Source organism: Drosophila miranda (assembly GCF_003369915.1).
Source record: "Drosophila miranda strain MSH22 chromosome Y unlocalized genomic scaffold, D.miranda_PacBio2.1 Contig_Y1_pilon, whole genome shotgun sequence".
Classification (NCBI taxonomy): Eukaryota; Metazoa; Arthropoda; class Insecta; order Diptera; family Drosophilidae; genus Drosophila; species Drosophila miranda.
The window spans coordinates 22,698,040-22,712,823 of NW_022881603.1; the positions used below are offsets into that span (position 1 = coordinate 22,698,040).

Consider the following 14,784-nt stretch of genomic DNA (forward strand, 5'->3'; position numbering starts at 1 on the left):
TACATATATCATATATCATCTATCTAATGCCTGCAACTGCAAATGTTTTGACGTTTGCATGTTCCTTTGCCATTTGGACTCTGGCCTGGCTGCCGCTCTGACAGTTGAGGTGCTCTGGCTCTGAGGCTGGTGCGCGGCTATCGTCTTTCCGTCTCCACATGTCAGTGAAAGCGCTATGGGAGTGAGTGCATTATTATAAAGTCTATCTGTGGGTAAACAGCTGCTGATTTTCGCCAATCGATAGTGCCGCAAATCGGGGGCAGGGCAGACACTGGCATTGATTTGATCTAAGGAACTCGAATGAATACGAGTATACGAATGGATGGTACACAAAACGAACTGAAACTGAAACTTAAATGAAAATCGAAACTGAAAGGGAAACGGAAACGGAAACACAATACATGGGAATTGGCGGCTTTTTTCTCTTTTTGGAGTGGGAGGTGGGGTGCAATGGAAACGATAACGAAAAGACACAAGTTGCAGGTTTTGCATTCCATTTTTAATTGGTTACTGTAATCGTTGATGGTTTAATATTAATTTTTTTACTTCCAGTTGCTTTTAAAAAATATATAGGTATATATATAAAGAGTCTATGTATATCTGCATAAAGAAGTAAAAAGTCTGGTTATATAATTATATAAGCTGATTGCTACTGTTATTCTTTCTTAGATTGCGGCTGCAGTTGTTGCTGTTGCTGTTGCTGTGGCTGTGGCTCTTGCTGTTGCTTCTGCTGTTATTTTTGGTGTGGAAAACAATTAGAATGAATGGAATTTGGGTGGCTGCTGCATTTAATTGATTGATTGGTTGTTAGATAGTTAGTTTGCTTTCATTTTACAGTTCACAGTTGAGTTTGAAGATTTGGAAAAAGTGGTTTGAGCGGTTGAACGGCACACACAATACAAACTACAAAGAAACGTTGCACGTTGGACACCTAGAGCACGCCAAAGTGTACCTCATCATCGTCATCGTTCTCATCATTCTCTACTTTATCCTGATCCTGTATCTCCTTCTCCTCAGCCACTGGTTCCACTGGCTCCTCCAAATTGGTGATCTTTTCCTCTTCAACTGCCGCCTCTGGCACATCCTGTTCTGCTTCCATCTCTGGCTCCGCCTCTTCAGTCTTTTCGTTATCTTCTGGCTCACTCTCTGTGGCAGGCTGCTCCTCCTCCTTCTGTTCCACATCATTACTCTCTGCGACATTTTCTTCGTGGTTTTCCAGCTTATCATTCAATTCCTCGCTTGCAGCAGACTCCTGTTCCTTCGGTTCCTCATGTTTTTCTTGATCCTCCTCTTTACCCTGGCCATCTTCTTCTTCTTTACCGCCGCTTATAGCTCTTGCAATATTCTGTAGAAGTAAACAATTGTCGACTGATTGCTTTCCGAGTGATTCAAAGGATTGTTTTACTACGATCTCAGCCTTCGATTCATTGTATGTACAGCAGAGAAGTACTTAAGAGGTCTAAACAAAAAGCGCATAGATATAAAGTGGTGATGGGGAAAGCGAGAGCCGACAATGGCTTACTTTCACCGAGCCCACGCCCCGCCTGTGCCGCCAAAGCAAATCCGAGTGCAACACAGAGAAAGCTTTTGGAGGAGTGCAAGCAAAAACCAACGAAAGCAAACGAAAGACGCAATCCACAAGCAAAAAAGGCAACACTTACCTCCGCCTCACTGTCTTCGGTGTCGCCTTCGATATCGCCATTAATGTGGCCATTGTTGAATGTGGCTGGCGTTTCCGGTCTGCGCTGCGGCGATACTTCCGGCGGAACCGGTGCCGGATCTACATCCGCATCCAAATCCGCTTTGGACAAATCCTCTTCGTCATCATTGGCACTTGTACTGCGGTTTCAAAATGCAAAAAATCTTCTCTCAAAGCAATGCCCCACAAAGAACGCACAAAAATCAAACAAAAACTGAATCCAGCGCAGCCAAAACTTAGCCTAATCCCTGTCTCTGTCTGCCCTTAGATGCTTCACCCCCCACTCACCCATCGTTTGTGTCCAGCTCCGAAGTGTTCTCGATGCTGTCGTCCAGCTATTTACGTCCATTCACAGCCGGTGTCATTTTAATGTCCAATTTCTGTGAAATAAACAGATAGATGGTGTAGGGATTCCCCACAAGCTGCTGCCTACGCCCTCCCCGACTTACCTTGCTGCCCGCATCGCCTCCGGCACTATTCTCACCACTCTCATTGCTCAACGCATTCCAGTCAGTGATGCTCTCGGGGGAGACGCGCGGTGCCTCCGGGACATAGACGAGGAAAGCCCGCTCGATTTCGTGCGGCTTGTGGCGGTAGTACGAGGCTGACTTCATTTTCTGAAATTGCCCCAATGAATCATTTTAATTGCTCGGTTGATTGCCATCCCCCACTCAAATAGTCGAGGGCCTCCTCGTCACAACCCGCCTGGGTGAGCAGGGTATAGCAGCGCATGTTGTTTTTGGCACTGGCTGCCCAATGGAGCGGCGTCTTGCCGGTGATGTCCATTTCGTGGGCGCCCTCCGGCCAGAGACCGACCAGATTCTCCAGTTTCTTGGTGTGGCCCAAGCCGGCGGCCTTGTGGATGACATTCAGTCCATTGCCGTCCTTGCAGGTCACCAAGGCAGCGGGCACGGGAGGCTCCAGTTGCGCCTGCACCGTTTCCAAATTGTTGTCGATCACCGCCTGATGCAGATCCTTAATGGCATTCTGTGGAGTCATTTGGTAAAAGAGGCAGTTGGATTTTCAGTGCATTGCCTTACCATGACATGTGGCACGGCGGCAAGGAAACGCTTGACACGCCCATTATTGCTGGCCTGCTGGCACAAGCGATGTCCTTAGCCCGCTCACAGAATGCGTGTCAGTTTGCCAATGTCCTTTTCGTGCATCCATATACGAATGGTGGATAGCTTTACCGAGAAATCTATTAGCCAAAAAAGTGGAAAATTGAAAAATTAATTTCACCAGCACCACCGCCCCTTTCCCGACGCCACCTCCAACCTAAACCCCACCGCTTCACTATGATCGCCCTTAAGCGATTTCGATTTCATTGGCACCCTTCTTCGTTCGTGTTTGCATGCAATTTGCCAAAAAAGCAAACGAACTGAAAACTAAATTAAAACAAATACGAAAATAAAATGCAATAAATGTTCAAGTTGTGTGATTCGCGACCTGCACTCGGCAGTTCGCTTAAAGTGGCATTATACGAAAAACTCAAGACAATTTCCGCTGGAGAAAGTTTTCTCCAACTTGAAATGCGCCAAGGTCATCGGAGAACTTTTAAGTGGAAAGTCTGCTCCTTTATTCTCCTAGAGTTGGGTTTCTCAAGAGTTGCAAAGTGCCAATACCACTGAATCATTGATGTTATTGATGGGAGAAAATGACATCTGGCTGTGGAGGATCCCCCAATCCAAGTAACACAATACGAACCATCGTTGTTGCGCCGCTTGCTTCCATTCAGGCCGCCTGTCTGTCCGCTCATCGGTATTACTGTAAGTGGACCAAACATTTTCGTTGATTTCAAAGTGAATTATTGAAACAGTAATATATTTATTGTATATAGAATGATGAAATATAGTACGACTATGTGGTCTATTTGGCAGTAGCAAAGTCATCGCCTACTCTCTCCTTAATCCCATACTTTCCTTAGTTGTTCGTCCTACTATCAGAGTCGTTCTATTTTATTTGCGTCTGGCCCGCTTGAGCCGCGTTGGCAAACTAATTCCTGGCCACGTCAAAAGGTGTTGAATTAGTGTTGTGGTCAAGGAGAGTGCAGACCGCTACACAGTCGACGAAGAAAGGGAAGTAGTCGGAATAATTGCGTCCTAAATAACCTTTTGATCCCTGTGTGTGGCGTGTGTTACGAGTGAGTATATAAAGCACAAATAAAACATTTTCATTAGCCCATCGATGGGTTCTTCTTGTGGGTGGCGAAGGCACAATGCAAATATGTGGAAATACTTTGAATTTCCGTTTGAGCGACACTTTCTAGACATTTTTCGTAGCACAAAATATACAGGGAAAATATTTTCAGGGAATTTTGGGTTTTCTAAATGCACAAGTTCGAGTCTCTTTATATTTTCCAATGGAATTCTATGTTTTACTGAAGTTTTAAGAAAGCTTAAGCTAAAGAAATGATTCATACACAGTACGTTAAAATTCACTTCAGACCTTCTTTGGAATCGTAGCCAACGCAACAGTCAAGGTAATCCTTGAAAAACTCGAGTGCAAATCTCTCCTCTAGTGAAATTATTTCGCCGGCCACAGCATATCGAAGAGATTGTGGTCGAGTCGCGTCTGGCGGCGCTTGATCTTTTCGTAAACGGCACGCTTGAGGAAGCGGCTCAGGAAGCTGGTCACCGACAACTTCAGCGATGAGGCGCTCAGTGGCTTCCGGTGCGACAGGGCCGAGGCCGTGCTGGCGCTCAAAAGCTTTCCCGATTCCGCTATCACGTTGTAACAGCGCTCCAGAGTGCGTCAGATCTCACCATCCTGCAGCTCTCGCCGGGCACTGTGCAGATCGTCGGGAACTGCGGCATTGGGTGTAATTTTTGGATTTGATGATTATCATTTTACACAGCACACACACACACAGCGGGATGATGAATACCAAAGCATGTACAGAGACACAGATACTGATACACGGAAACGAGCACGAATGAGGGAGCTTGCCAAATGGGTGCTGAAGAAAAGGCGACGGTGCTTCAAGTGCTTTCTGTGGATAAATAAACCCCGAATGTATGGTGTTTGTGTGTGATATGTGTTACATACCAAATAAATCATCAATATTGCCAATGATTTCATTGAAAAAATCACGGTTTCCCTCCATTATGAGAACGAGTGCTTTGCTTGCAGCGCAACTGAGAATCAGGTACGACTACGCGGACGAGAGTTTGACTGACTATTGAGCGAAGGACAACGTGTGCTGCACGGTGAGACTGAAAATCGATGACTGAATGCTCGGCCAGGGCACGGGCCAAGTCCATGCCACTCTGGAGGTACAGTACACACCCTCTTTTCATATATTTGACATGGCAAGCAAACGTATTTAATTATTTTGGTTACCTTTACTTGGTGGGTGTCTCTGCCCCTTTGTGTTTTTGTGGGGGTACTCGTAATTCAAATGAAACCGAACGAAAAGCCGCTGACTGGTCTTGAGCTGGAACAGCTGCAGGTGGACACACAGGTCAGGTCAGGTGCTGTGCCAGCCCTCTTGTCCTACCTTGATCGTTGAGCAACTGATCTTTGAGCTCCTCGGCCCCAAAGAGATCGAGCAGCTCGGTGTAGTTGAGAATATCCTTCGCCTTCTCCTTGTCCAAATAGAACTCGGCCGTGTGGCCCAGCTGCGTGCAACGTTGTGGTTGTAATTGCATTTTAAATATTAATTAATTCAGTTTGGGTTTATCATAAATTTATGGCATATTGATGCGGCACACAGACACAGACATGGTGATATGAAAATGGGAGTACCCAGCACCTTGGCCCACTTTGAATTGGATTTCGAACATTTGAAATTTGCCGATGAGGCGCCCCCAACAGTTGCTTTCGTTCCCAGTTCTATTACTATTTCAAGAATGTATTTCTAATCTGGCTATCAGGAATTCTCCCTCCAATTAGGGATAATTGATAAATTGCCACCGAAAAAGTAGTTATTCTGTATTTCCCCCCGCTTTCCCTTCACTCACCTTGTCCAGTGCCTTGGAATTGCCGCCCAGCTGGGATAACATGTTGTAGAAATGGCCATTGTCCTTAATCGTGGCTGCATATTGAAGCAGCGTGCGTCCGTCATTATCCGTAATTGTCATGGTCTCCGGAAAGCGCGAAGCCAAATACCGAACGATGTCTGCACACAAAACGAGGGGGAACGTTGTGAGTTGCTGCGGACACCGCAACTCTAAAGTTATACCCGATACTAAGTCAGTATGGCTCTCCTCCGGCAGACGCCGCTAATATTAAACGACATGACAAGGAGTGCGTGCGAGAGAGACAGAAAATCAGTCTGAGCGTGACGTCGGGTCCTTTTGGCTATAAAAATGATCTGATCTGATCCAGATTCAGCAATCTGATAGATATGGTCATTATCTATGATTCTGCGTTTTTAGTTTTCTCAAATCTGCAATATTGTGGATGCAACAGATTTTTGTCCTTTGTGTGGGCGGAAGGGGGTGGGGCGAAATTTTGAGATATACGTTTTATAGTGACATCTAACAGGAGTGCGGATACTAAATTTGGTTACTCTAGCCGTAATAGTCTCTGAGATTTGTGAATATCCCCAGATTTGCATCCTTTGCGGGGGCGGAAGGGAGTGTGGCGAAATTTTGAAACAAACTCGTCTCGGTCCGATTTATTAGGAGTGTGGATACCAAATTTGGTTGCTCTAGCTTTTGTAGTCTCTGAGATCTAGGCGCTAATGTTTTACTCTAAGCAAAGCCGGCTATGCTACGTGTGTGTTAGAGAGAGACAGGGCGAGAAAAAATGAAATTGTTTTCTTGATGCTGGCTATAATAATAATACGATCCAATTCAGATTCTGCAGTCTTAAAGATATGGTCATTCTCTACGATTCTGCGTTTTTGGTTTTCTCGTATCTTCAAAATTGTGGATGCCACAGATTTTCGCCCTTTGTGGGGGCGGAAGTGGGCGCGGCGAAGTTTTGAAATATTTTTGTAGCAGTGACATATCACAGAAATCTGGATCCAAAACATCGTTGCTCTAGCTCTTATAGTCTTTGAGCACTAGGCGCTGAAGGGGACGGACAGACGGACGGACGGACGGACGGATGGACGGACGGACGGACAGACAGACAGGGCTATATGTACTTTATGGGGTCGGAAAAGATTCCTTTTGGACGTTACACACATCCACTTTTACCACAAATCTAATATACCCCAATACTCATTTTGAGTATCGGGTATAAAAAGTCAAGCGAAAAAGCCAATCGAAATAGGGAATTTAAGCGGAAGGAGAGTATACCCAACACCCACCCGTATGTCCAAAGAGCAAGGCCACGTGCAGGGCCGTGGAGCCATTGGGGGATATGTCGTCCTTTGCAATGGCAAACTTCCGGCGATTCCGGCAAATCCGCGATGGATTTTCTCCTGTCAGAGTAGCATATGAACCGTGCCTTAATTAGTGGCTACTCCTTCCGACCATCCCCCCACTACTTTCCGCTTACCATGTAGCTGGGCACGTTGTTGAGAAAGGCTTGTATTTCCGCCTCCTTGGACTTGGGATTCAACAGACTAGCGCCCTCGCCATTCAGCACGATCTCGGCCAGCTGCTCAAGGTCCCCCGATTCGATGATCTGCTTCATGCGTGCCTCCTGCGAAGGGAGAGGCAAAACCAGTCAATTAGAGATTGCTAGACAGACATTCATTCAGTGCGTAATCGAAAGCGTAATTGTTCGGTGTGACATTATAGAAACGATGACAGAAATGGTTAGCAAATAAAAGATGAAACCCAAATGACAAGCCTGGTGAGACAGCAACAGAGAGAGAGCAACAGAGATTTAAAGATAGGAAAGGATAGAATCGTATACTTCATCAATTGCAGTTTGAGACTGAACTGTATAATCCTCGGGTGCGCCCTGCACAAAGCCCTCGATGGCCATGGCCGATGTCAGGGATTCGCCGCCATCCTTATCAGGTCCCGTTTCCGGTTCAGTTGGTTGTTCTCCTCCTATCGACTGCGACTCCTCCAGGGGCTGGATGTCCTTTGTAACTGGCGCTATCACATCCTCTACAAAGGGTTTTTTGAGTTTTACTTGGCGAACTGTCGTTTGTCGATTATCGCTAAAAAGTGCAGGTAACATGACAACACTCGCAAACAGGACACAAACAGGTGGAAAGGGACTACGTTTTTACAAGGACTAGGTGCCACTACAGAATGACAATGCCAGCGCTGTTGACCCATTAAATAATTGAGATAGTAAATACATATGTATATCCATAGGTAAATAGAAATCTACGGCACGTATACGTAATGTTACGCATACGCCCTGTTTTCGAAACAAATTGCACCTACACTTTCATTACTTTTATTGAAATGCAGCACCTCCTACCATTTCCATGCCTTCTAACCCCTAACCTCTAGGGAAAACTTGATTATCCTTAACAAATCGTTCGTGGGGGACTGCAGAAAATCGTTGCAACGTTGCACCAACTGGAATGTGTATATATAGCAATTTGATATATACCATATGTAGATATACATATATCATATATCATCTATCTAATGCCTGCAACTGCAAATGTTTTGAAGTTTGCATGTTCCTTTGCCATTTGGACTCTGGCCTGGCTGCCGCTCTGACAGTTGAGGAGCTCTGGCTCTGAAGCTGGTGCGCGGCTATCGTCTTTCCGTCTCCACATGTCAGTGAAAGCGCTATGGGAGTGAGTGCATTATTATAAAGTCTATCTGTGGGTAAACAGCTGCTGAGTTTCGTCAATCGATAGTGACGCAAATCGGGGGCAGGTCAGACACTGGCATTGATTTGATCTAAGGAACTCGAATGAATACGAGTATACGAATGGATGGTACACAAAACGAACTGAAACTGAAACTTAAATGAAAATCGAAACTGAAAGGGAAACGGAAACGGAAACACAATACATGGGAATTGGCGGCTTTTTTCTCTTTTTGGAGTTGGTGGGGTGCAATGGAAACGATAACGAAAAGACACAAGTTGCAGGTTTTGCATTCCATTTTTAATTGGTTACTGTAATCGTTGATGGTTTAATATTAATTTTTTTACTTCCAGTTGCTTTTAAAAAATATATAGGTATATATATAAAGAGTCTATGTATATCTGCATAAAGAAGTAAAAAGTCTGGTTATATAATTATATAAGCTGATTGCTACTGTTATTCTTTCTTAGATTGCGGCTGCAGTTGTTGCTGTTGCTGTTGCTGTGGCTGTGGCTCTTACTGTTGCATTTAATTGATTGATTGGTTGTTAGATAGTTAGTTTGCTTTCATTTTACAGTTCACAGTTGAGTTTGAAGATTTGGAAAAAGTGGTTTGAGCGGTTTAACGGCACACACAATACAAACTACAAAGAAACGTTGCACGTTGGACACCTAGAGCACGCCAAAGTGTACCTCATCATCGTCATCGTTCTCATCATTCTCTACATTATCCTGATCCTGTATCTCCTTCTCCTCAGCCACTGGTTCCACTGGCTCCTCCAAATTGGTGATCTTTTCCTCTTCAACTGCCGCCTCTGGCACATCCTGTTCTGCTTCCATCTCTGGCTCCGCCTCTTCAGTCTTTTCGTTAACTTCTGGCTCACTCTCTGTGGCAGGCTGCTCCTCCTCCTTCTGTTCCACATCATTACTCTCTGCGACATTTTCTTCGTGGTTTTCCAGCTTATCATTCAATTCCTCGCTTGCAGCAGACTCCTGTTCCTTCGGTTCCTCATGTTTTTCTTGATCCTCCTCTTTACCCTGGCCATCTTCTTCTTCTTTACCGCCGCTTATAGCTCTTGCAATATTCTGTAAAAGTAAACAATTGTCGACTGATTGCTTTCCGAGTGATTCAAAGGATTGTTTTACTACGATCTCAGCCTTCGATTCATTGTATGTACAGCAGAGAAGTACTTAAGAGGTCTAAACAAAAAGCGCATAGATATAAAGTGGTGATGGGGAAAGCGAGAGCCGACAATGGCTTACTTTCACAGAGCCCCCGCCCCGCCTGTGCCGCCAAAGCAAATCCGAGTGCAACACAGAGAAAGCTTTTGGAGGAGTGCAAGCAAAAACCAACGAAAGCAAACGAAAGACGCAATCCACAAGCAAAAAAGGCAACACTTACCTCCGCCTCACTGTCTTCGGTGTCGCCTTCGATATCGCCATTAATGTGGCCATTGTTGAATGTGGCTGGCGTTTCCGGTCTGCGCTGCGGCGATACTTCCGGCGGAACCGGTGCCGGATCTACATCCGCATCCAAATCCGCTTTGGACAAATCCTCTTCGTCATCATTGGCACTTGTACTGCGGTTTCAAAATGCAAAAAATCTTCTCTCAAAGCAATGCCCCACAAAGAACGCACAAAAATCAAACAAAAACTGAATCCAGCGCAGCCAAAACTTAGCCTAATCCCTGTCTCTGTCTGCCCTTAGATGCTTCACCACCCACTCACCCATCGTTTGTGTCCAGCTCCGAAGTGTTCTCGATGCTGTCGTCCAGCGATTTACGTCCATTCACAGCCGGTGTCATTTTAATGTCCAATTTCTGTGAAATAAACAGATAGATGGTGTAGGGATTCCCCACAAGCTGCTGCCTACGCCCTCCCCGACTTACCTTGCTGCCCGCATCGCCTCCGGCACTATTCTCACCACTCTCATTGCTCAACGCATTCCAGTCAGTGATGCTCTCGGGGGAGACGCGCGGTGCCTCCGGGACATAGACGAGGAAAGCCCGCTCGATTTCGTGCGGCTTGTGGCGGTAGTACGAGGCTGACTTCATTTTCTGAAATTGCCCCAATGAATCATTTTAATTGCTCGGTTGATTGCCATCCCCCACTCACATAGTCGAGGGCCTCCTCGTCACAACCCGCCTGGGGGAGCAGGGGATAGCAGCGCATGTTGTTTTTGGCACTGGCTGCCCAATGGAGCGGCGTCTTGCCGGTGATGTCCATCTCGTGGGCGCCCTCCGGCCAGAGACCGACCAGATACTCCAGGATCTTGGTGTGGCCCAAGCCGGCGGCCTTGTGGATGACATTCAGTCCATTGCCGTCCTTGCAGGTCACCAAGGCAGCGGGCACGGGAGGCTCCAGTTGCGCCTGCACCGTTTCCAATTTGTTGTCGATCACCGCCTGATGCAGATCCTTAATGGCATTCTGTGGAGTCATTTGGTAAAAGAGGCAGTTGGATTTTCAGTGCATTGCCTTACCATGACATGTGGCGCGGCGGCAAGGAAACGCTTGACACGCCCATTATTGCTGGCCTGCTGGCACAAGCGATGTCCTTGGCCCGCCCACAGAATGCGTGTCAGCTTGCCAATGTCCTTTTCGTGCATCCAGATACGAATGGTGGATAGCTTTACCGAGAAATCTATTAGCCAAAAAAGTGGGAAATTGAAAAATTAATTTCACCAGCACCACCGCCCCTTTCCCGACGCCACCTTCAACCCCAACCCCACCGCTTCACTATGATCGCCCTTAAGCGATTTCGATTTCATTGGCACCCTTCTTCGTTCGTGTTTACATGCAATTTGCCAAAAAAGCAAACGAACTGAAAACTAAATTAAAACAAATACGAAAATAAAATGCAATAAATGTTTAAGTTGTGTGATTCGCGACCTGCACTCGGCAGTTCGCTTAAAGTGGCATTATACGAAAAACTCAAGACAATTTCCGCTGGAGAAAGTTTTCGCCAACTTGAAATGCGCCAAGGTCATCGGAGAACTTTTAAGTGGAAAGTCTGCTCCTTGAACCGCCTAGAGTTGGGTTTCTCAAGAGTTGCAAAGTGCCAATACCACTGAATCATTGAAGTTATTGATGGGAGAAAATGACATCTGGCTGTGGAGGATCCCCCAATCCAAGTAACACAATACGAACCATCGTTGTTGCGCCGCTTGCTTCCATTCAGGCCGCCTGTCTGTCCGTTCATCGGTATTACTGTAAGTGGACCAAACATTTTCGTTGATTTCAAAGTGAATTATTGAAACAGTAATATATTTATTGAATATAGAATGATGAAATAGAGTACGACTATGTGGTCTATTTGGCAGTAGCACAGTCATCGCCTACTCTCTCCTTTATCCCATACTTTCCTTAGTTTTTCGTCCTACTATCACCGCTACCGGTGAGCCGTCCTACCGCTTGAGCCGCGTTGGCAAACTAATTCCTGGCCACGTCGAAAGGTGTTGAATTAGTGTTGTGGTCAAGGAGAGTGCAGACCGCTACACAGTCGACGAAGAAAGGGAAGTAGTCGGAATAATTGCGTCCTGTTTGCGCTCCTGTAACTCCTGCCATGAATAAATAACCTTTTGGTCCCTGTGTGTGGCGTGTGTTACGAGTGAGTATATAAAGCACAAATAAAACATTTTCAATAGCCCATCGATGGGTTCTTCTTGTGGGTGGCGAAGGCACTATGCAAATATGTGGAAATACTTTGAATTTCCGTTTGACCGACACTTTCTAGACATTTTTCGTAGCACAAAATATACAGGGAAAATATTTTCAGGGAATTTTGGGTTTTCTAAATGCACAAGTTCGAGTCTCTTTATATTTTCCAATGGAATTCTATGTTTTACTGAAGTTTTAAGAAAGCTTAAGCTAAAGAAATGATTCATACACAGTACGTTAAAATTCACTTCAGACCTTCTTTGGAATCAACAGTCAAGGTAATCCTTGAAAAACTCGAGTGCAAATCTCTCCTCTAGTGAAATTATTTCCCAGAACACCACCTAGTTCCTTTGAGTCTACCTTTGACCAAACAAGCACACATATCTGATATGTCAAGGTCTCCTCAGTCTATTCCTGGTGTGTTGCACGTACTCCTACACCTGAGTAACATTCCTTGAACGCTTTGTGTTTCGTTTTTGTGTGACATGTAAATTAGTTGAATGGAATGAATCATTAGAAGGGCTCCCTAGCACACACTGATGAGGTTGAGTGGCAATAAAAACTGCTCGAAAGTGCCACTGTTCAGTTGCAGAAATATGCTTAAGTAATAGTTTATAATACCCGTCGGCATATCACAGTGGCACCGTGACACAGTGTTCTATTTAACATGTAATATAATACCTCACGACAACACACTGGCCACTGCAGTGAGTTCTGCTGACAATGCACTCTCTCCGCAGAGGGCAAAGACAGCGGGGCAGTTGCTGACCATCAAAATATCGCAATTGCCCACCAGACACTAAAATTATCCATAATACACAAAACATATATTTTACAGACTCAGCACTTTTGTACCTTTTATTACCTATAAATAAGAATCAGTTTTATCAATAAAATCAGTATCAGAAACAGTACCATAACTGCCTGTCACTCATCTTCCATCGCAATCAGCAGAGGCTGTCGCCGTGTCTTCAGACCCTCCCTTGCGCACCGTAGGATACCCACTCCGCAGTCCAACTGGTTCAAGTTCTAGTTGCGACGACCAAACTGTAGACGGTTTATGTACCGTATGCAACCCAGCTTCCTACACACACACACACACATTAACATTGGTGACCCCGACCTTGGTCATCCTTTCAAACTGTCAGACAAGCTACAGTGAAAGGATTCGATCTGGACATCAGATTGAAGCAGTCAACAGGACATCTTCAATAAAAATTTGGCATCAGGCCATACACTTACGGTAGCATCTCCTACCAATAAGTATCACTTTGGCAAATCTGACATATTCAGGTTATCAGCCAACAGAAAAACAGCTATAGAATTCGATTACCACCAAGGTAATCAATTTTTGTTGTTCCGTGCGTTCCATAGATTGGAAACAGCACAAATCCCTCCATCCAACACATCACCTGTACTATTACCTTTTTGACCGACAACGGTTGCGATTCGGAGCGTATCCAGCTGCAAAGCAAATAAAACACTCCCAACGGGTCAGAAGTAATAAGTACAAACAGATAGAATGGATACACATATGGAGGCAGAAGCTGCCGCTACAATGGCAATGGATGTGCAGCAAGAGATTGGTGAGGAAATATCGAGGTGCATTCGGAACTTTAAAAAAGATTCCCAAGAACGACAGCAAACGGCCTCTTATTTTCAAGCCAAAATATCAGCACTCGAAAATGCGTGGAATCGCTTCAACAAAAACGACTCCAAACTTCGCGATACAGACAAAACGGATGAATACGTAAAATTCCGTGAAGACTTACGTACAACATGTAAGCAATACATTACGATTTTTACCGAATGCATGGATAAGCTATCACAGACGTCTAGTGCTCGTGGGGAACGTCAAATCGTCCCTAAAGAAAAGCATGAGAAACCTTCAGTAGGTCCCAAAGAAAGCGATCTAATCCAGCAGTCCTCGAAGGATTACAGCAAACTGCTTTCCCTATGTCGCCGACAAAAGGCCATAGTAGAGTCCGTTAAACGCAATCTGAAACAACTTTCAGAGGCGGAAGAACGCACATCAAGTGATTTGATAAAATCACTATGGACTCAAGCGCAGGAAGTCCACTTCACAATTCATGAGGAATACGAGGACCCAGTGGAAGGAGGATATGACATGGAAATCAGCCACACCAAACACGGATAACGTGCAGCTTCCACGCATCAGCATCCCAAAGTTTGATGGGGATCTATTAAAATGGACCCAGTTCTTCGATCTGTTCTCATGCATGGTGCATGAGACCAACATGCCTACGGTGAAAAAGATGTGGTATCTTAAAACCACCGTTACCGGCGAGGCAGAAAAATTGATTCGACATATCGATCTAAAGGAAGAAAACTATGAAGCCGCTTGGGAAATACTAGTTGACGCATACAACAATCCCAGAGATGTTTCGAATACGGTACTGAACCGCTTCCTCAATCACCAAACAATTAATGACGATCCCATGTCATTAAAAGAGTTGTATATAACAACCATAGAATCCCTTGCATCACTAAAGGGATTGGGCATCAATATATCTACATGGGATCCGATATTGATTGCCATTATCAGAAACAAACTGGATGTAACAAATAAGGCCTTGTATGAGCAATCATTGGGAAGCTCAAAGGACATCCAGGCGCTGGATACGATGCTTCAGTTCTTGGAGCAAAGAATTCGGGTTCTAGGAACCAGTAAGAAGCCACCAGCATCAAGGAGAGAGCCAAAAGGCACGACATGTGCATCAGCAAACACA

The 14,784-nt window shown here is 45.2% G+C and overlaps 2 protein-coding genes and 1 pseudogene across 4 annotated transcripts; all 3 read right to left on the reverse strand.

Annotated features, from left to right (window-relative positions):
- Positions 1 to 477: 477 nt before the first annotated feature.
- Positions 478 to 3,571, reverse strand: LOC117190141 (annotated as a pseudogene).
- A 3,278-nt stretch (positions 3,572 to 6,849) lies between these two features.
- LOC117191522 lies at positions 6,850 to 7,786 on the reverse strand. Its single transcript, XM_033396364.1, has 2 exons — positions 7,514 to 7,786; positions 6,850 to 7,297 (listed from the first exon to the last, which is right to left on the reverse strand). The coding sequence occupies exons 1-2, from the start codon at positions 7,784 to 7,786 to the stop codon at positions 7,136 to 7,138; spliced, it is 435 nt and encodes a 144-aa protein (XP_033252255.1). The 3' UTR covers positions 6,850 to 7,135.
- Positions 7,787 to 8,656: 870 nt separating this feature from the next.
- On the reverse strand, positions 8,657 to 11,688 carry LOC117190137 (cilia- and flagella-associated protein 251-like). Of its 3 annotated transcripts, XM_033395219.1 has the most exons (7): positions 11,525 to 11,682; positions 10,858 to 11,018; positions 10,493 to 10,804; positions 10,267 to 10,434; positions 10,106 to 10,197; positions 9,780 to 9,957; positions 8,657 to 9,463 (listed from the first exon to the last, which is right to left on the reverse strand). In XM_033395219.1, exons 1-7 carry the CDS (start codon positions 11,601 to 11,603, stop codon positions 9,050 to 9,052), a joined length of 1,404 nt encoding a protein of 467 aa, XP_033251110.1. In that variant the 5' UTR covers positions 11,604 to 11,682; the 3' UTR covers positions 8,657 to 9,049. The 3 variants fall into 3 exon arrangements, with proteins under 3 accessions (XP_033251110.1, XP_033251111.1, XP_033251112.1); XM_033395221.1 differs by lacking the exon at positions 9,780 to 9,957 and having other exon boundaries at positions 9,344 to 9,463; positions 11,525 to 11,688; XM_033395220.1 differs by lacking the exons at positions 10,493 to 10,804; positions 10,858 to 11,018; positions 11,525 to 11,682 and having other exon boundaries at positions 10,267 to 10,476.
- Between the last annotated feature and the right edge of the window lie 3,096 nt (positions 11,689 to 14,784).

Bases quoted from the DNA above. Each gene is read 5' to 3' on its own strand.
- LOC117191522 (XM_033396364.1), bottom strand. From the start codon at position 7,786: ATGTTACCTGCACTTTTTAGCGATAATCGACAAACGACAGTTCGCCAA. The intron at 7,298-7,513 runs GTATACGATTCT...CTCCCTTCGCAG, and splicing joins CTCAAACTGCAATTGATGAA to GAGGCACGCATGAAGCAGAT.
- LOC117190137 (XM_033395219.1), bottom strand. From the start codon at position 11,603: ATGTTTGGTCCACTTACAGTAATACCGATGAACGGACAGACAGGCGGC. The intron at 10,198-10,266 runs GTAAGTCGGGGA...TTTATTTCACAG, and splicing joins GAGGCGATGCGGGCAGCAAG to AAATTGGACATTAAAATGAC. The intron at 9,464-9,779 runs GTAAGTGTTGCC...TTACTTTTACAG, and splicing joins CCGAAGACAGTGAGGCGGAG to AATATTGCAAGAGCTATAAG.